This window comes from Stenella coeruleoalba (assembly GCF_951394435.1).
Source record: "Stenella coeruleoalba genome assembly, chromosome: 12".
Taxonomy (NCBI): Eukaryota; Metazoa; Chordata; class Mammalia; order Artiodactyla; family Delphinidae; genus Stenella; species Stenella coeruleoalba.
This window is the reverse complement of record NC_137158.1, coordinates 10394693-10416838: the sequence shown is the minus strand read 5'-3', so window position 1 is coordinate 10416838 and position 22146 is coordinate 10394693. Positions and strand designations below refer to the sequence as shown.

The window sequence follows — 22146 nt, the reverse complement described above, 5'->3', positions numbered from 1 at the left end:
AGCTATAAAACAGGAAATCGACAGTGATACAATAATAGTGGGGGACTTTAACACCACACTTACACCAATGGACAGATCATCCAAACAGAAAATTAATAAGGAAACACAAGCTTTAAATGACACAATAGACCACATAGATTTAATTGATATTTATAGGACATTCCATCCCAAAACAGCATATTACACTTTCTTCTCAAGTGCTCACAGAACATTCTCCAGGATAAATCACATCTTGGGTCACAAATCAAGCCTCAGTAAATTTAAGAAAACTGAAATCATATCAAGCATCTTTTCTGACTACAACGCTATGAGATTAGAAATCAATTACATGGGGAAAAAAACGTAAAAAACACAAACACATGGAGGCTAAACAATACGTTACTAAATAACCAAGTGACCACTGAAGAAATCAAAGAAGAAATCAAAAAATACCTAGAGACAAATGACAATGAAAACACGACAATCCAAAACCTACAGGATGCCGCAAAAGCAGTTCTAAGAGGGTAGATTATAGCTATACAAGCCTACCTCAAGAAACAAGAAACATCTCAAATAAACAATCTAACCTTACACCTAAAGGAACTAGAGAAAGAAGAACAGACAAAACTCAAAGTTAGCAGAAGAAAAGAAATCATGAAGATCAGAGCAGAAATAAATAGAAACAAAGAAAACAATAGCAAACATTAATAAAACTAAAAGCTGGCTATTTGAGAAGATAAACAAAATTGATAAGACATTAGCCAGACTCATCAAGAAAAAGAGGGAGAGGACTCAAATCAATAAAATTAGAAACGAAAAAGGAAGAGTTACAACAGACACTGCAGAAATACGAAGCATCCTAAGAGACTACTACAAGCAACTCTATGCCAATAAAATGGACAACCTGGAAGAAATGGACAAATTCTTAGAAAGGTATAACCTCCAAAGACTGAGCCAGGAAGAAATAGAAAATATGAACAGACCAGTCACAAGTAATGAAATTGAAACTGTGATTAAAAATCTTCCCACAAACAAAAGTCCAGGACCAGATGGCTTCACAGGTGAATTCTATCAAACATTTAGAGAAGACCTAACACCCATCCTTCTCAAACTCGTCCAAACAACTGCAGAGGAAGGAACACTCCCAAACTCATTCTATGAGGCCACTGTCACCCTGATACCAAAACCAGACAAAGATACCACAAAAAAAGAAAATTACAGATCAATATCACTGATGAATATACATGCAAACATCATCAACAAAATACTAGCAAACAGAATCCAACAACACATTAAAAGGATCATACACCATGATCAAGTGGGATTTATTTCAGGGATACTAGGATTCTTCAATATACACAAATCAATCAATGTGATACACCATATTAACAAATTGAAGAATAAAAACCATATGATCATCTCAATAGATGCAGAAAAAGCTTTTGACAAAATTCAACACCATTTATGATAAAAACTCTCCAGAAAGTGGGCATAGAGGGAAGCCACATCAACCTAATTAAGGCCATATATGACAAACCCACAGCAAACATCATTCTCAATGGTGAAAAACTGAAAGCATTTCCTCTAAGATCAGGAACAACACAAGGATGTCCACTTTCACTACTATTATTCAACATAGTTTTGGAAGTCCTAGCCACGGCAATCAGGGAAGAAAAAGAAATAAAAGGAATACAAATTGGAAAAGAAGAAGTAAAACTGTCACTGTTTCCAGATGACATGATACTATACATAGAGAATCCTAAAGATGCCACCAGAAAACTACTAGAGCTAATCAATGAAATTGGTAAAGTTGCAGGAAACAAAATTAATGCACAGAAATCTCTTGCATTCCTATACATCAATGATGAAAAATCTGAAAGAGAAATTATGGAAACATTCCCATTTACATTGCAACAAAAAGAATAATATACCTAGGAATAAACCTACCTAGGTAGACAAAAGACCTGTATGCAGAAAACTATATGACACTGATGAAAGAAATTAAAGATGATACCAACAGATGGAGAGATATACCATGTTCTTGGATTGGAAGAATCAATATTGTGAAAATGACTATACTACCCAAAGCAATCTACAGATTCAGTGCAATCCCTATCAAATTACCACTGGCATTTTTTACAGAAGTAGAACCAAAAAAATCTTAAAATTTGTATGGAGACACAAAAGACCCTGAATAGCCAAAGCAATCTTGAGGGAAAAAAACGGAGCTGGAGGAATCAGACTCCCTGATTTCAGACTATACTACAAAGCTACAGTAATGAAGACATTATGATACTGGCACAAAAACAAAAACATAGATCCATGGAACAAAACAGGAAGCCCAGAGATAAACCCACACACCTATGGTCAACTAATCTAGGACAAAGGAGGCAAGGATATACAATGGAGAAAAGACAGTCTCTTCAATAAGCGGTGCTGGGAAAACTGGACAGCTACATGTAAAAGAATGAAATTAGAACACTCCCTAATACCATACACAAAAATAAACTCAAAATGGATTAGAGACCTAAATGTAAGACCGGATTATAAAACTCTTAGAGGAAAACATAGGAAGAACACTCTTTGACATAAATCACAGCAAGATATTTTTTGATCCACCTCCTAGAGTAATGGAAATAAAAAGAAAAATAAACAAATGGGACCTAATGAAATTTAAAAGCTTTTGCACAGCAAAGGAAACCATAAACAAGACGAAAAGACAACCCTCAAAATGGGAGAAAATATTCGCAAATGAATCAACGGACAAAGGATTAATCTCCAAAATATATAAACAGCTCATGCAGCTCAATATTAAAGAAACAAACAACCCAATCCGAAAATGGGCAGAAGACCTAAATAGACATTTCTCCAAAGAAAACATACAGACGGCCAAGAAGCACATGAAAAGCTGCTCAACATCACTAATCATTAGAGAAATGCAAATCAAAACTACAATGAGGTATCACCACACACCAGTTAGAATGGGCATCATCAGAAAATCTACAAGCCACAAATGCTGGAGAGGGTGTAGAGAAAAGGGAACCCTGTTGCTTTGGCAGGTGGGAATGTAAATTGATACAGCCACTATGGAGAACAGTATGGAGATTCCTTAAAAAACGAAAAATAGAATTACCATATGACCCAGCAATCCCACTACTGGGCATATACCCAGAGAAAACTGTAATTCAAAAAGACACTTGCACCCCAATGTTCATTGCAGCACTCTTTACAATAGCCAGGTCATGGAAGCAACCTAAATGCCCATCGACAACTAAATGGATAAAGAAGATGTGGTACATATACAATGGAATATTACTCAGCCATAAAAAAGACTGTAATTGGGTCATTTGTAGAGATGTGGATGGATCTAGAGGCTGTCATACAGAGTGAAGTAAGTCAGAAAGAGAAAAACAAATGTCATATGTTAACGCATATATGCGGAACCTAGAAAAATGGTACAGATGAACCGGTTTGCAGGATGAGACACAGATGTAGAGAACAAACGTATGGACACCAAGGAGGGGAAGCGGCAGGGGGTGGTGGTGGTGGTGTGATGAATTGGGAGATTGGGATTGACCTGTATATACTGATGTGTATAAAATGGATGGCTAAAAAGAACCTGCTGTATAAAAAAGTAAATAAAATTAAATTTAAAAAAAATCCCCAAACACATCACTCTATCAGGCAAGTTTTACCCAAATCCTCAAACTGATAGGTAAAAAAAAACAAAAAAGCAAACAACTAATTCAAAGGGCTGAGGAGAAATGTTAGAAATGACAAGACTTCAAACAGCAAGTTATTAAAGAAAGCACATCGTCAAGGAGAGGTGGAAGATTATTTACATGATGCACAAGATAATTAATTAAATGCTATATAATTACTTACAGTTTTAACTCATTAATACAAGACCTAATCTCCCTATTTATTTTTATCCCATTTGTTTCCCTTTTTTCTGTTTTTTTAGAAGAACTTTTCAAACCTTTTTATGAACTAAACAAAACATATCAGAACCAGTGATTTCCAAGAATATGAGGTTCCCTCAGTTCTACCTCAATTGAATTTCCAACCAAATCACAAAAGGCAAGCATTTTCTTTGTTTTATACTATGATTAAGGGTCACCGCATTTTTGGTTTGTTTAGTCCTCCCTCAATTAATTAAAAAATTGTCTTCTTAAAAAATGATATATGTGCTTCAGGTCAAGATGAAACACACCTTCTCTTCTGTAAAATAATAAAATATTGATTCCAAAAAATAAATAGTAGTTTTACTATCTCTTATCTCTATGGAAGAGAAAAAGCCTACGCTGAACACACTACTAGGATGTCCTGAAAGGAATGATAACAAACTAATGGTATTTAACCACCCCCAGACTCTCACTGGAAGAATCAATTAAAGATATGCTCTGACAAGAAGAAAAATGAAGGTGGAAAGAAAAGTGAGATGTAAAATGTAATGATGAACGTGAAATCAGTTAAACATGTTAAACACATTGGTAAATTTACGTATTATCTACTTATACGAATGTGTAAAGACAACCTGAACCTATTCTAGATAACAATAACATAGACAGTGGAAAAAACAGTAAATTTAGAGGAATGTTAAAGCTTGCTAAAGTCTTCTTTCACAGGGATAACGATTTAATTTTAGAGTTTTGCTAAATTATAAAACTAAGTATTGCACTGAAGAGCTCAGCTTTACATTAAAGAATACCAAAGAAAGGGCTTCCCTGGTGGCGCAGTGGTTGAGAATCTGCCTGCTAATGCAGGGGACACGGGTTCGAGCCCTGGTCTGGGAGGATCCCACATGCCGTGGAGCAACTAGGCCCGTGAGCCACAACTACTGAGCCTGCGCGTCTGGAGCCTGTGCTCCGCTACAAGAGAGGGCGCGATAGTGAGAGGCCCACGCACCGCGATGAAGAGTGGCCCCCGCTTGCCACAACTAGAGAAAGCCCTCGCACAGAAACGAAGACCCAACACAGCAAAAATAAATAAATTAATTAATAAACTCCTACCCCCAACATCTAAAAAAGAAAGAATACCAAAGGAATGTATAATGCGCTACGCTCTAAAATAAGTGAAAAAGCACATAAAACCACCTGATCAATCTAATAGAAGGCATGAAGAGAAAAAGGAAAGCAAAAGAATGAATGATAACCAGAAAACTCAAATTAAGCTAAAACAAAGGAATATGTTTACAGTAGGAGCTTAAAAATACAAAGAAGACAAAAGGAAACATAAAGAATGTGTGCTGTTTTATAGTCCAGATATAAGTATACTCAACACTTTGATGTACATCCTTTCAGTTTCCTTTACACATATTATGCAAACATTTTTTTCAAAAACATACCATATAGTATACATACAACTAGCAATGCCTCTCTCTTAACCATCACAAACATTTTATGTCATAAATACAAGAATATAGAACATAATTTTTACACAGCATTACTTTAACCAGTGCCTCTTTTCCTGGAAATTGATCTGGCTTGCAATTTGTGTATAATACACACTATTATAATAAGAAATATTTACCCATATCGAGCATAAAGTGTTTATCCTGCCAAGACATTCTTTGAGATGCAGTTATGTTTTATAAACTAAACATCCCGGATTCCCCGGGTCGTGTAGTACTGCAGTGTGCATTTAGTGAAAGAAATCCACGTACAGGTGGACCTACAATTCAAACCCATGTTGTTCCAGGGTCAGCTCTACCTGGGTGGCAAACGGCCAACTCTTTATTCCATCCCCTAAACAGACGTTGAGTCATTCTGGATGCTTTTTCCAATCAAACGTGTCCCTGTATAAATAAGCAATTTTTCTTTTCATGGGATGCTCATGTGATACAAAATAACAACTTTCATGGAAGAACCGGCACTTCATAATGTATGAAGGGTCAGGTCTGAGACTTGGTAAGGTCCTTGAAGACGATGAGGCCCTGTCGTCATAACCTTGACCTCACGTTGGAATCACCAAACAGATGCTAAAAACGACAATGATGACGCCTGGGCCTCAGCCCAGAACCATCAGATCAGGAGCTCTGGGCTTGGGGCCTGAACATTAGCATCTTGTTTACGAAGCTCAAGTGATTATAATCCTACAGTTCTCGACTCAGCCACAGGCACTAAAATAAATCAGGGCCTGACTGCTCACTGACCAAGTCAGACTCCCTTTTGGGGCTGCCTCAACACTTTTTTTTAAATTGAAGTATAGATGATTTTCAATGTTGTGTTAATTTCTGCTGTACAGCCAAGAAACTCAGTTATACATGTATATATATATCCTTTTTTCTATTATTTTCCATTATGGTTTATCCCAGGAGACTGGATATAGTTCCCTGTGCTCTATAGTCGGACCTTGTTGTTTATCCATCCCATATATGATAGTTTGCATCTGCTAATCCCAACCTCCCAATCCTTCCCTCCCCCAGCTCCCCTCCCCTTTGGCAACCACAAGTCGGTTCTCTATGTCTGTGAGTCTGTTTCAGTTTTGTAAGTTCATTTGCGTCATATTTTAGATTCCTCATGTAAGTGATGTTAGATGGTATTTGTCTTTCTCTGTCTGACTTACTTCACTTACTATGATCAACTCTAAGCCCTCCAGGAGATTCTAAAGTGCACCCAAGGTTGAGGATCACTGATATGCTCTATCCCTCTCATTCTGTGGCCCAAGGTAATCCAGTCCTTAAAACTGGGATCAAAGCTGTTCTCTTGATCGGTGGCCTCTGGGCTCTTTCCTTCCACAGGTCTGGAAGCTTCCTGCTGCCAGAAGTGGGTGTCTCCCCATCTCTCATTGCTCAGGCCTATCTCTCTGACTCAAATGCCACATCTATTCTTCCTGCCAAATTCTTCCCCAGCTCCAACACGAAGCCTCAGCATCCCAGCTTTCCCCCTAGTTCCTGTAACATGTGTTATCTATACATCCTGTTTGGTGTCACAGAAATAGAAACACTTATCGAGCACTTGCTGTGTATCAGGGACACAGAGCCGTACCCATCACCTCATTTAATCTTTACGAGGACCCCACAGAATGTGTACAGTTATTCACTCCAAGTTCCTAAAAGGATGAACTTGAGGCTTACCAAGGTTAAGAAACATGCCCAAGGGGTCTAGTCTCTGGCAGTGCCTCAAACTCTCTGTGTCTTCCTGATCTCGGACAGCAATCCTCTTCGTAACGTAACTACCCAGTAAGATTCTTGATGATCTTATACTTTCCACAGATGAAAACCAATGGAGACAAACCCCAAACAGGAGTATTTACCATGTTCATTAGTATGAACACAGACAGGCGGAGGTCTGGGTCTCTTCCCTCCTGCGAATACTGTTAATATGAACGGAATTGTGGTCTGCCAGAATTCCTATGTTGAAGTCCTCACCCCCAGTACCTCAGAGTGCAACCATACTTGGAGATGGGATCTTTAAAGAGATAATCAGTTTAAGAGGATTTCATTAGGATGGCCCCTAATCCAACAGGCCTGCTGTCCTCATAAGAAGAGGAAACGTGCAAACACACAGAGAAAAGACAACGTGAAGACTCAGGAAGAAGACAGTCAAGCACAAACCAAGGAGAGAGGCCTACACAGGTCCTTCCATGGCCCTCAGAAGGAATCAACCCTGCCGACACTTAGCTGCTGCAGTCCCAGCCTCCAGAACTGGGAGAAAGCAAATTTCTGTTGTTTAGACCACCCAGTCTGTGGCACCTTGTGACAGCAGCCCTAGGAAACTGATACAATCCTACTGTGTACGCGTCCGCCGCAGAAGAGTTTATCGGAATTAAAATTAGATCTGTCTCTTGGTATGGAACAGGTGCTTTTAAAAAGTTCCAAATGCAGAAGTTCAGCTTAGGAGGTAGAACGAGACACTCAAAGAAGAGGGCCATAGGCAGTAACTATTCAATGCAGAACAGCAGTAATTACTGAGTCAGATGCCCCGTAACACAGGAAGAAGAATGATACACAAGGCAACATCTGGATTTCCCATCCGGCGGTCAGGATCAGGGAGTCAGCATCCAGGGACCCAGCTCCTAATTCCTGGACGGGATCGGTGAGGGCCAAGTGTTAGTTCCAGAGGGACTCGGGCAACAGAATTGGACTCAGCCACAAGCCTCCAGGGACGTGGATCTAGGAACCAAAACTAGGCACAAACCAGGGGCCTGGTCTCTGGAATACACTAGAAACCAGATTGCTAGGGCTGGGCCTCAACTGAGGACAGGACAGCAGCAGGACTGACCAAGTGTTCGTTCTCAGAGGTCTGGTGGGATGGTATGGGGCCAGGATGCATTCCAAGCTCTCCCAGCTACAAATGGAAAATGGGGGCAGGGAATCCAGTGACTTAACACCCCCCATGTTCCCTTCTCTGTTCAGCAGTGTGTGAAAGGGGAGATTCTTTGTCTCCAAAGTCTCTCTCAGGACTAACATTCGGTGATGCTGTGAAATTGAACCCAAAGTAAGGACAACATTTTCATTCACTGGAAAAAATGGGTCACAAACACGGAAGTATGATTCTGCATTTTAAAAGGATGTTGAAGAACAAACTTATGAGAGAAAATAGGTGCACTGAAATCTTCAATATCAAATCTTTTTCTAAACGCACTTTGAAGCGCAAATGTTTCCCCTCAAAATGTCCTTCAGTTGTACATCCATTCAAACACTCCACTTTTAAAATTATAAGCATACATGTCAAATTAGTATGATTAGTTTTGAAAATGAAATGTAACCCAGATTTAACTGAGTGTCTCCTGATTCCAGAATAGAAATCTCTCTCAGATGTAACTAAAAGACTAATATTTCTAGCCATGAATTAATTTGGGAGAAATATTATTGGATATAATCAGGTGAGATTTACAGACTTAATTTCTTTTCTTTTTATAGAACTTCTTTTTAGTCAGAGCTCCTGTTTTAGAGTCAAGGAGACTTTCCAGTCGTTTATATATTAGGCAGAAATTGTAACTGAAAAACCCAGCTCTTCACCATGATGTTTCCCCAAATTTTCTTAGAACATTAGGAATTAGCATGCTAGCTCAGAGCCCCCAACACAGTTATTTGTGTCCCCTCAGTATCCTTCTAAGATGTAAATTACACAGATGATTAAAACAGCTAACGTCCATTTCGTACCCGCTGTAAGAAGAAATTAGTTCTCAGACTCCCTGGAAGGCATCTAAAACGAAGCATCTAACACTCTAAATCCTGGCTCTTTCGGTAGTTGAAAGGGAGAATTAAATTTCTCTCTCCCACAGCAACAGTAGGAATCAGTGAAAGATTAATGTATAAAAGGTCAAAGAGAAGGCAAGGCTGTCAGAGTTCCACATAGATCCACCGCTGTTCTGAGGTTCTGGTGGGTAAAATTACGTGAGCTCCCAGAAGACACCAAAACTAGTTACTCACAACTTAATAAAGGGGATGTTAGACAGCAATGTTCTGTTTTCCTGTGTTAATGGACATCAACTTCACACACGCACCTGATGAAAATTAGAATAAATAAGGGCTTGCGATGTAGCTACAATAACTCATTTCCCCTCATGGTCTCTCTGCCCACACCGTCAATTCCACTTCCCAAGCTTATTTGCAAGCGTTTGCTTTCTTAGTTGTTCTAATGAAAAGCACTCTCATTTTTAAATAATTTTCCTCTATCCATTGACCACTTTGTTTGGGATGTTATCCATTGATTTCCAATTTTATGATATTATCTACGGTAAAAACCAATGAAAGAAGGGACTTTAGCTCACTGTTATGTTGATATCGTTTTGCTTGCAAAAGCCAATAGTTTTATTTCTCCTTATACATTTCTATTTTTAAGTGGCCTTAATCCTCTATTTCTTGGCCCAAAATTTGAATAGGATCTTGAACATTTTAGATGAGAATATTCATACACTTATCTCTAACTCTCTGTTCTCCAGATTCTCTCGTATCTGTCAGTTTTACCTTTATTTTAACATGGACAGAATATTTATCTTCAATTGTGTAAAAACAAACAAAAAATATATATATATAAACTATATACACACACACACATATTCAATGTGGAAGGGGGTTGATTCTAAAAACTGAAAACCAGTAAGTGGCATTTATAATATTATTACATGTAAATGCTCTAGGACCAAGTAAAAACCAGTAATTGACATTTCTACAGATGAACTGTCAGGCTTCCTGTTCACTCAGAGGAAACATTACCTAGGTTAATAGGCAAATGGACTGCATTAACTAATAAAATGATGTCATATTCTTGTTTGCTTCATGTTTGGACCATGATTTTTCTTAACAGTTTTTCTCCCTCAGCTTTTGACTGTTCCCCTTTATTGCTGAAAAAGAAACAGCCTCTCTTTACCGGGTCAATAACATCATGTAAGTCATTGGATATTTCTTGGAATCCGGGATATTCTCCTCAATATTCTCTTTGGAGCTTCCTGGAAATGATCTCCAGTTTTAATTTCGACAGATTGCTTTCTGCACACGGTGTCATTCGGGGATTTCTTTGCACTGGATTCCTGGGTCAGCTCCACTCTTTCTTCTTTCTCATTTGTCCCACTTTCATGATTATTCTTCTCAGTTTTCTTGAGTGCATACATTTTTCAATCATTTTCTCATATGCAGATTGCAAAGTAGGTTTTCTGAGAACCGAGAGTTGACTGATGATTTAGGTGTGAATAAAACAGCAGTCTCAGAATGGTTTCCCTCCAAACTTTGAAGGCATTGGTCAGTTGTAGTCTAGAATCCATTACTGATGAGAAGTGTAAAGACAGGTTAACGCTTATTGCTTTGTACACAACCTCGTTTATTTTTTAACATCCAAAAGTTTATAGATTTTCCCCTGTTTCCTTGGCATATTTACTGTTGTTGAATTTCCTCTTATGTTTATAGCTGATGTCTGGATTCATCCTTTGGGCATCCCCAGGGTTGTATGGGCTTCCCTGTGGGTTATCTTCATGGTTGCCTCTTTCTGGACCCAAAGGAGTTTACAGGTTTTATATCAGCTTTTATTTGAAGGTCTCAGATCACGATACTTTACTTCCAGCTTAAGATTAATCCATACCTACAGGCAAGTGTGTTATCTTTAGTCCAGATGCACGGTCTTGCATTTTGTCCAAATATCTCTGCCCAGTGCGATGGGTCTGGGTACCCAGAGCTTTCTCTTTGAGTTTTGGTCATAACGTTATTATTTAATTATTTAAGTTAGTTATTTATTATTTTATTTTAAATGTCAAAAATATCTTGCACAGAACATATCTGTGCTTGGGTGGGGACGTTGCTCTCCACCCCAGCTCTCTCGCCTCCTTGGCAAGCTCCTCTGTCCCAAAGCAGCCTACTTTCTCTTTCCATCAACTATTCATATTTCACTTCCTTCCCTCTACACTGGGGTCTCATGGGGTAAGAAAAATAAATGCTTACGTTTCAGCAGCCATTTAAAGAGGAAGCCCTTTTAGGTTGTAATTGTTTAAAGGTTACAATTGTTTTAGTGCCTGTAGCCAAATTCTTACCACAGAACCTGATTTTATCTTGGGGTCTCCTGTCTGTAAAGTCCCCGATAAGAGTCCTCTGGACAGCCCATAACAATGTCACGGGGGCAGGAACCATGGCTGTCTCTATAAGTATCTATGTTTACGTCTGTATTTATTTATTTAATCACTATACCTCTAGCACCCTGTGCCTGGAACGTCACAAATCTTTATACAAAACTTGTTTAACATCATATAAATCATGTAATATTTATGGAATGTCATATAGAAATTAAAACATGACTACATGAATGACGGCCACCTTCTTTAATTGCAAACCTCCTTGAAGTTACAAGAAAAAGCACTAGGAGCATTAAAAGAATATAAAATGCATTTTCTGCTCTCAAGAAACAGAAGTAAATCAACAACTCCTGGGTAGAATTAAAAGTACTATGTGAGGGCTTCCCTGGTGGCGCAGTGGTTAAGAATCTGCCTGCCAATGCAGGGGACACGGTTCGAGCCCTGGTCCAGGAAGATCCCACATGCTGCGGAGCCACTGAGTCCATGTGCCACAACTACTGAGCCTGCACTCCAGAGCCCACGAGCCACAACTACTGAGCCTGCGTGCCACAACTACTGAAGCCCATGCGCCTAGAGCCCGTGTTCTGCAACAAGAGAAGCCACCTCAATGAGAAGCCCGCACACTGAAAGGAACAGTAGCCCCTGCTCGCCGCAACTAGAGAAAGCCCACGTGCAGCAACGAAGACCCAACGCAGCCCAAAATAAATAAATAAAATAAATAAATTTATAAGAAAAAGAAAGTACTATGTGAGCCGTAGGCATTATACTGCTGGAGCCCAAAGAGGAAACTCCCAGTAGTTTTAGTTTAATGACTAAAGAATAATATAAAGTGTTGCATGAACTAGTTACATTTAAATAATTTAGTACCTGATTGTTGCGAGGGTTCTCAGCTTTTGTTCCTGATTCCACAATGTTTAACTTGTCAGGTACCCAAACTTAACAGTGAATAGTTCACACTGCCCACAACCTACACCCTGGTCCCCTGAAACTGTCTTTGTCTTTGGAGGAAAATTCAACCCTGTAATTAAGGGTTGTCAGTCTCACTTTTCAAGCACTCATTGTTTGCTAGCCTTGCAGGTATCATTTCTTACCAGTCATCCAGGTACCAAATGCTCCGACAAGGACTGCTAAATGATGCTTAGCAGTAACAGTTACAAACAAACCATTCAGCCCTTGTTATAAAGGTTGACCTCAGGAGCCATTCACAGAGTGCTCTAAAAGTTCAAAGGCAACATTAATTTGGGTTGTATTTTCCCCATACACTCCAAGTCAGCAAGAAGGAAAGGATTAAAAGGAAAGGAAATCCTGTTATCTAATGCCAGGCTCTTCTTCCAAGGACTTATACTTCAAGTTCCTTGTAAGTATAAGTGGATTAATCCCCTGATCCAGGCAGCAATGCTCTGCTTCTTTTCAGCACTGGTGCTGCTTCCTTCTCTCATCCACATCGGCACTGCCTGCATCTCTTTCTTTCTCCTTAAGCCTCTTGACTCATTTCCTTAGGGGCACAGATCTTCACTAGACTTTGTCCCAATGGATCTTATTACACATTTCATGTAAATCCAATTGCTGTCTTATTACAAGTAAGATTTAGTTCACTGTTATTCTTCTGCATAGAGAGATTTATATTAGGTAATTCTTATAATCTAAGAAATGAGAAATGCCCGATTTTTCCCAGTGGGCAAAGAAAGAGCAGTATGAACATTGAACAAACAGCATTCACTTTGAAACATGTGGTAGCTGACCTCAATTTTTAGACAAGCTCACTAGATTGAGCTCACTGTTAATCCGTGTGTGTGTGTGTGTGTGTGTGTGTGTGTGTGTGTGTGTGTGTGTGTAATTACACTACACACGAAGCATCATATTGACTAGCAATGCTGTGTTGTCTTTCAGATGCCATTTGCCCAGGGAACCTTTTTTTTTTCTTTTTAATTGAATGTTTGGACACAAAGCAAAAGTGTATCAATATATCTGTAAGGAATGTTCCTTTGAGGCATTTATTAAATTGTACTTCATTGTGTAATTATTCTTTTTTTTAATTTATTTATTCATTTATTTTTGGCTGTGTTGGGTCTTTGTTGCTGCGCATGGGCTTTCTCTAGTTGCGGTGAGCGGGGGCTACTCTTCCTTGCGGTGCGCGGGCTTCTCATTGCAGTGGCTTCTCTTGTTGCGGAGCACGGGCTCTAGGTGTGTGGGCTTCAGTAGTTGTAGCACACGGGCTCAGTAGTTGTGGCTCACGGGCTCTAGAGCGCAGGTTCAGTAGTTGTGATGCACAGGCTTAGCTGCTCCGCGGCATATGGGATCTTCCCGGACCAGGGCTCGAACCGTGTCCCCTGCATTGGCAGGCGGATTCTTAACCACTGCGCCACCAGGGAAGCCCTGTAATTATTCTTTATTATTTCTCTCAACAGAATGTAAGCTCCATAAGGGCAGGAAGCATATTTCTTTATTTTTAACATCAGTATATCTACTGAAAGTGTTAAATCCACATTTGCTAATAAACATACAAACCAACTCAGCATAAGGATAAGGATAAAAATATAAATGGTGAGAATAGTACACACATGTTAATAAATGCCTTGTGCCAGTGCTACGGTCTAAATGTTTGCGTCCCCTCAAAATTACTGTGTTTAAATCTTAAGCCCCCCTAAAATGATCGCATTAAGAGGTGGGGCCTTTGAGAGGTGCTTAGGTCACAAGGGTGAAGCCCTCATGAATGGGATTAGTGCTCTTATAAAAGAGACCCCCCAGAGCTCCCCAGCCCCTTCCCCCATGTGAGGGCACAGCAAGAAGGTGCTGACTTCACATGAGTCAGGAAGAGGGCCTTCACCACAACAAGACCATGCTGGAGCCTGGACCTTAGACTTCCCAGCCTCTGGGACTGTGAGAAATTAAAGTTCTGTTGTGTATAAGCTACCTAGTCTGTGGGTTTTTGTTATAGCAGCCCAAACAGATTAAGAGAGCCAGGCACACGTTAAATATTTACTTTATACGTGTAACTGATAAAGCGAACAAGCAAATGCACGGAATATAGGTGAAATGCAGCTTTTCTCTCCCACTGCTCTTGATATTTACTCCATGGGGATAACTTTCCCTGACCCTGAAGGTCACAGCACGGCATCCGTTCTCTCCTGGGAAGACATCTCTTCCCTGATCACTCTTCCTATAAGAAGAGTGATCAGGGAAATTCACCGGAGCCTGTAAGATATAAAACGGGTTCTTTAACCTCTTCCTTGTATATTTACATGTGGGTGATGATCTCAGCTTCACTGCAGTATTAGATCTATGGCAGACATGCCACAGGCACTGCAGGACGGGAAGAATGCTAACTTAGCATCCTGTTATAGATGCATGAGCTCATTCAAACCACTCAGTAACCTGACAAAGCAGCAACTCTTATCTCCACTGTGCCAATAAGAAAATGGAAACTTAAGGAGGTTAAAAGACTTGTGCAGGGTCACAGGGTGCTGGAGATGATCATGGCTGGTCCCCAAGGGAGCCCTTAGTTGTCAATGGTGGGACTTGGCAATAAAGTCATTAGTAACTATTACAGATGGTAGAATTTCTAACGAAGGCTGAAATCGGAAAACGTCTATGCTACGTTCATAGACATTCAGAATGAGATCATTTATAAATGAAGAGAAAACAGGGCAGTCTGTATCAGATGATGTCTCCTATGTTTCCGGAGGGGAAGACTGAACCCCAGCTTCAGAGGTGTATACACCCCAAGTGGTCACCCAAGTGCCCGGAATGAGAATTCCCAAGAAGGGGACACAGCCGCTAGAGGCAGTATGCTCTTCACATCACCCCAGCCCCATCTCTCCACTCACCCACACCACCAGTCATGTTTCTTTCATAATCTGTTGTTACCGTGAATAATTTTGCATTTCAATTCTAATTCCATGTGTCTTGTGATTTATTACACATATTCAAGAGGAGTTGGTGTAGACCCTTCCTTTAAGGAGTGGGAAAATACACATATATAACTATACCTATACCATCCCCATCGGGGGTTATCTGCACACCCATTAAGCATATCCACTTACATTTTTACTTCACACTTACCTTACGGCTTAAGGGGAAAAATATACGTGTTCACAAAACAATACTAAGGCATGAAAGGCAGCAAGAAGCTACTCACCATCTGACTTTTAAAAAACCTATAGACCATATGCAATTTATAAACATCAGTGATGAGAAGGCGAGCTGAAAAAAACCAAACTCATCCCAGACACACATGCATTCAAAAGACAGCTATTTCCACTTGAGTTGCAGTAATAATAGCGACAGAGTGAGCTTTCTTTAAACTTTTTTTTTTTTTTTTTTTTGCGGTACGCGGGCCTCTCACTGTTGTGGCCTCTCCCGTTGCGGAGCACAGGCTCCGGATGCGCAGGCTCAGCGGCCATGGCTCACGGGCCCAGCCGCTCCGCGGCATGTGGGATCTTCCCGGACCGGGGCACGAACCCGTGTCCCCTGCATCGGCAGGCAGACTCTCAACCACTGCGCCCCCAGGGAAGCTCACAGAGTGAGCTTTCTTAATTGTTCCCAAATATAGTATAAGATTGTTGGGGATATATATGTATGTACATATATATATATATATATATATACACACACACATATATATAGAAAGAAAGAGACAGAAAAAGAGAACAGAACGGTGGGAGAGAGGGTGGATCCACATGCACGCAGTTTGCAGGCAGAGAAGATGAGGAAGTGATTCTCTTTATAAAACATAATATTAACTGTGTAATTTACCGATTCTAAAGCAAGTCAAAAACTGTAAAAATAGTCAGTCACCTCAATATATGAATTCGTTAAGAAAAACACCAAGAACCCCAGCACCACAACAAAGATGAAAACCACAACCACTGAATTTACTGCTGTGGCCAGTTTAAATCTAAGGGAACAGCAGCAAAATGAGGAGAATCTTCAAAACAAACACGTGATTTTAACATTAAATTGAAGTATTTTCTAGACCAGTGCCACTTAAAGGCATTTTCTGGAATGATCGCTCTTGAGCACTAGGGTGAGTGGGGAATTGAATTTTTAATTTTATTTAATTTTAATTAATTTAAATATCTACATATAGCTATGGTATTGTACAGTGCAGGTTTAGACAGAAAAAAAAAAGTCAGCCCATCACGAAATGTTCCAAAATCTTTTGGACTGTAATAGGTAAAATGAAATCTGTACTGCAAAGTTACTACCAAAACACGATATATAACATCTGCATGATAGAAACTTTGTAACTTGTTTACAAATTGTAAGAAAGATTCATTTGAAACTTGAAAAACGCTACCTCTGTGACTGGAGCATTACGCCACTGAAGTGTAAAAGAAGGTACACGTCCTTTTGTCAGCCAAATAAACCCACCCCCGAATAATAACTTAAAAACACAAGACTGTGTACTGAATTTCCCAGGATGAGAGCAACCAAAATCATGAAGAACTCTTGTAACCCCAATTTGGCACACGTGATTACGTTTTTTAAATCCCACTTCCGGAAATATATATATATAGGACAACCTTCCATCCGCTGCGAGGCTGGCCAGAGCATTCCAGGTCCCACTTCTCTCCCCCACTTTTATTGAGACATAATTGACACATAGGTCCGTGGAAGTTTAAGGTGTACCCCTAACGACTTGACATACATAGAATGCCAAATTGACTACCACAGTAAGTTTAACATCCATGCCCTCATCCACTTACAAAAAAAATTTTTCTTGTGACGAAAACTTTCAGGATTTACTTTCTCAGCAGTTTCTAATATACCGTAGAGCAGCGTCAGATACAGTCACAGTCACCTTGTTGGACATTATCAGCCGCGCTTCTAAATCCTGCACGCGCGCACCTGCCAGCCAGGCACACGCGCCCCCGAGCACCCCGCTCGCGCCTCGGATCCCAGCACACGCGCCCCCGAACCCCCGCTCGCGCTTCGCATCCCGGCACACACGCCCCCAGCCCCGCACACGCGCCTCGGATCCCAGCACACGCGCCCCCGAACCCCCGCTCGCGCTTCGGATCCCGGCACACACGCCCCCAGCCCCGCACGCACGCCTCGGATCCCGGCACACGAGCTCTCGAGCCCCCCGCTCGCGCCTAGGATCCTGGCACACACGCCCCCAGCCCCGCACGCGCGCCTCGGATCCCGGCACACGCGCCCCCGAGTCCCCCGCTCGCGCTTCGGATCCCGGCACACACTCCTCCAGGCCCGCACGCGCGCCTGCATCCCGGCACACGCGCCCCCAGCTCCGCGCGCTGACCTCGGATCCCCACACCCGCGCATCCAACCCCGCACGCGCCCGAGCCCGCGCGGCGCCGCTCACCCTTCTCGCTGACGCTCTCGCTCTCTAGCTCCACGTCCTCGCAGCTCGTGTACTCCGGCGTGGACACGCCTTCCTCCTCCGAGCTGCTCACCGACATCTGGCGCCGCTTGCCGCCCCTCTTGGCGCGATGCGGCTTGGGCGGAGACGGCCGCACGGACTCGGACTGGTCGGAGCTGAGCGAGTCGTTGCGCAGCATGGTCTCCACCTTCTCGCGCTTGGCCTTGCGCACGAGGACGGCCGCGCCGGGGTCCAGGCGGCTCTGCTTCCGGAGCGGCTCCGGGGCCCTGGGCTCCGGGGCGTCGGCGGGGCCTGCGCCGGGCCGGGGCGCCGGCGGGCTGGGCTCGGCGAGCGGCTGGGCGCCCGGCGCCCGGGCCTCCGCGGTCCTCTCGGCCGAGTAGGCGCGCGGCGAGGCGGGAGGCGAGACCCGGGCGGCGTTGGGCGCGCGCGGGCCGGGCCTGCCCTCGGGCCCAGCTGCCGCCTCGGTGCGCGGCAGGGCCACGTCGCTGTGGCGCCGCTCGTGCCTGGCGCGGGACATCCGCGCGTGCATGCGCATCTGCTGCTCCTCGGGCGGCGGCTTGACCGGGTACCGCGCCAGGTTCGGGTCGCTGCGGTACCGGGTCTGGTACTCCTCCTCCTTCCTCTGCTTCTCGGCCTCCACCGCCGGGCCGTTCTCGCGTTTCTCTGGCACGTCGGGGTAGTCCTGGGACCGGCCTTTCTCGAGCCTTCGGCTTTCCCGCCTTTCCTTGCGCTCCCGTTCTTCCGTGGGCCCCTCCGCGGGCTGCCCAGAGGCCCTGGGCGCGCGTTTCCGCTCGCCCTTCGGCGCGCCTTTGCCATTCTGCTCGGCGACCCCTGGGGTCTTCTTCCTGTGATGCACAAAAGAACGTCCAGAAGGAGAGCAATGTGTAAAGCTCAAGGCGAAGACCAGACTCCAGAAGCATCCTTGGAAATAATTATTTATACTTCGATGGCTAATTAAAAAGCGAGGTGATAAAAGAACTACATCAAACCTGTATATCTGAGTAGCTTTCTAAATAAGGCTCCTTTGTCTCACAGCATATTCCGGGCCTTCACAACTGGCTTTCAGACTTTAAATTCTCTATAAATTAACTAGATCATTTTAAAAATCAACAAATTAATTCAGTAAATGAACAAGTTTTATGAACCTCTGCTTGTGAATCAAAGACTTTAAAATGTTCTCGATAAAAATAATATAGGTAATAATCGAGGAGTAAACGGTAATACGTACATATCAGTTCAAAACGATATATATATATATTTATATATACCTGATATATATTTGGGCAAAATGTATTAACAATCTCTTATTATAACTGAAACTTTTAAAGAAACGTGAATCCAAGTGTGTCCATTTCAGGAATCAACTCCAATAGCACTTCCTCAATAGTAGAACGCAAGTACTTTTTATGAGATTATGTGCCCCCCACCACTTTTTAGGGAGACGGTTAGGAAGAATAAATGGCTGAACCTTAGCCTTCATTTTACCTTCCCCAGGCAAATATAATAGAAATCTTGAAATTTTTGAAATAATTTTTACTTTTTCCTCCCTCTCCCCATCCCTGGCCTTCTCCCTCATTTCAGAAAACAGTCCAAAATGTATAGCACAGGGAACTGTATTCAACAACCTGTGATAAACTCTAATGGAAAAGAATATGAAAAAAGAAACCCGTTTTGTGTCCTACTTTTCTCTCCATCCTCTGGGAGGCAGTGGCAAAGATAAAGTAACGGAAGAGGGTTTGGCATTCTGAATTTTTAAGCTATACTGTTTAAGATACCCCTTCCAGCCCTTCTGTACACTGGAGTCCATCTGATTCGGGAAAGTCCCAGCATCGACCCCAGAAGTTACAAAAAGGGGATACCTCAGGTAAGCATTCAGGCACTGTATGCTGTACTATGCAACTAAAATGGGGGCAACCAAGGCTCTTTTTGGAATCCCGAGGTCCATAGAGAGGGCTTTCCAGAGAGAACATTGTTTGATTGGAAGTCCAAAAGCAGAATTCATGAACAAAATTTGAGAATAATATACAAGATGGGAAAAAGTAGGGCAGTTTCTGCTGTGGTTTTTCCAAAGTAGTAGTTGCTGAGCTGTGGGGTCAGTTTGAGGAGGGTCTGGTGACGATGGAAAGAAAGGGCAAAGGGTTTCCAGTGGCTCAAAATAGCAAAATAGAAGCATGGCCGATGCTGCTTGAGGCATTTAGATCGCTCGGCCCTTTGAAGTGGAAGGGGTTTTCAGGGAGGGAGGAATTGCAAAGGTAGTATTGCCTTTTTCCAGTGTAAGGGGTCTACTATGAATACAATCCGTCATTATCAAATAGAGTTTTCGTAAGAGTGACGAATGCACTGCAAACTTTTAGTAGCTCATTAAGGCAGAGCTGTGCTTGCTGGAAGTTTCTATTGAGTCAGTTTACTTTTTTTTTTTTTTTTTCTGAAATGCTGATAAATGACACTTACCTTGCAGAGTTTGTGTGAGGATTAAAGGAGACACCATCTGTGAAAATGCTTTATGAAAGGATAGAGTATTATGCAAATGGGACTTCTCCAGTCTCTCTGATTCTTTGCTTCACTGAATAGGCCTTTTCTCACCTCTACCTTAATTGTTCCATTCCCACTAGCTCCTGATGAGTGTACAAAGTAGGACCACGAGTTCTTCAGTAGTTTAAACAGATGGCCATTCCTTCTGTCTTCCTTCTCTCTCTGAAGCAGGCCAACCCTGACTGGTACCCGGCTCTCCTTGCCTTTTCCTCCAGCCCCACGTCCTCATTGTTGTCTTAAGTATTTATATAATCAGAAAGGCTATTTGCCCTTATCAGTCTTTTTCAGCTTTCATCAGAAAGCCTCTTCCTGGCCCTTACTCTTAAATTCTTTGTAGTTTTTCACCCTCTATCTGAAACAGGACTCATATTTTCCCTTTAGAGATTTTACAGCGCCCAATTCTTCCTCTTGTTTAAAAGAGATCATTGTTTCTGAGCCATCCTGAACTGCCCCTTCGATATCTTCATCTCCCCTTAACTCAGCAGTTTCTCACCAGTCCTGCCATCACTGAAGTGGCTCTTGTAGTCTTCCTGTCATGGCCTTTCCTGTTCCGTCTGCCCACCACACGTTCCTGGCTGTCCTATAAACCTGAATTCATAAGACACTCCTCTTTCCTGTGGCTCCCAAAGGACTCGTGTTTGTATTTTCTAGCTCTGATCACATCACCTTTCTGGGCCAGTTCACTGCCCGGGGCTCTGTCTTCTCTCGGAGATGGTGTGGTCTCTTCCCCAGGATCTGTGAGAAAAGGGACCCTGTACAAAGCATCTTTATGCCCTCTGGTTCCTGGCGGTGTTCAGTGATGGTAAACACACGGCGGCTACTGGCTGCATTCACTGGAGGCCACCCAAGGGCCAGCTGCTGAGCACATGTGCTCATGCAACCACTGCAAGGTGCCTGTGACCCCTCGTGGCAGACCCAGGCCTGGAATCCAGACCTGTTCAGCTCTGAAGTCTTTGATCTTACTGTGTGGGTTTTGTTTGAAAAAGATAGCAGAAGACTTCCGTGGGTCCTACCCTCCCACCCAGTGGAATAAATAAGGGTCACACAGACAAAAAGCAGCCACGCTTAGTGATAACCGTCTGGTCCCCCAAACTCACAGCCTCGGGAAGAAAAGGGCCACATCCTCCTTGTCAGCACTGTTGCCTAGTGCACGGCATCCTGTCTGGTCACAAATCCACTGTTTTTTTTTTTTTTCTTTTTGCGATACGTGGGCCTCTCACTGTTGTGGCCTCTCCCGTTGCGGAGCACAGGCTCTGGACGCGCAGGCTCAGCGGCCATGGCTCACGGGCCCAGCCGCTCCGCGGCATGTGGGATCTTCCCGGACTGGGGCATGAACCCGTGTCCCCTGCATCAGCAGGCGGACTCTCAACCACTGCGCCACCAGGGAGGCCCAAATGAATGACTCAATCGACAAACTGAAATAATCTGATCATGTTAGCCCAGGCTTACAATCCTCTGAGGCTTTCCATTATTTCTAAGATAAAGTCTATGAAATTTAACCTGGCTAAAAGGCCCAATGTGACCTAGGCACTCAGACCCTACCAGTCACCTCTTCTCCACTCGCTCCCCTTCTCTGCTACTCACCCCCGAGCCCATAGCATCTTTCGGGTTGTCCCACCGGCCTTGTTCCTTCCGGCCAGGTGCCAGCGCCCTTACCTGGAGCACCCATCCCGCCCTTCACCTGGCTCATCCCTAGTCACCTTCAAAGCTCAGCGTAAAAGAAATGTCCTCTAGGAAGGCTTTGCTGACGCACCCACACACCCTCCAGTGGGTCAGTCCCCCAT

General features: G+C 42.8%; 1 protein-coding gene across 1 annotated transcript in view; it reads right to left on the bottom strand.

The window, feature by feature from the left end:
- LOC307195140 (regulating synaptic membrane exocytosis protein 1) overlaps positions 1 to 22146 on the bottom strand; it is a gene marked incomplete at both ends in the record, with an annotated part of 217032 nt that overhangs the window by 194213 nt on the left and 673 nt on the right. Inside the window, one exon of the mRNA XM_079938956.1 lies at positions 17813 to 18675. Within this exon, the coding sequence (XP_079795082.1) occupies positions 17813 to 18675 (863 nt within the window). The remainder of the gene's footprint in view (positions 1 to 17812; positions 18676 to 22146) is intronic.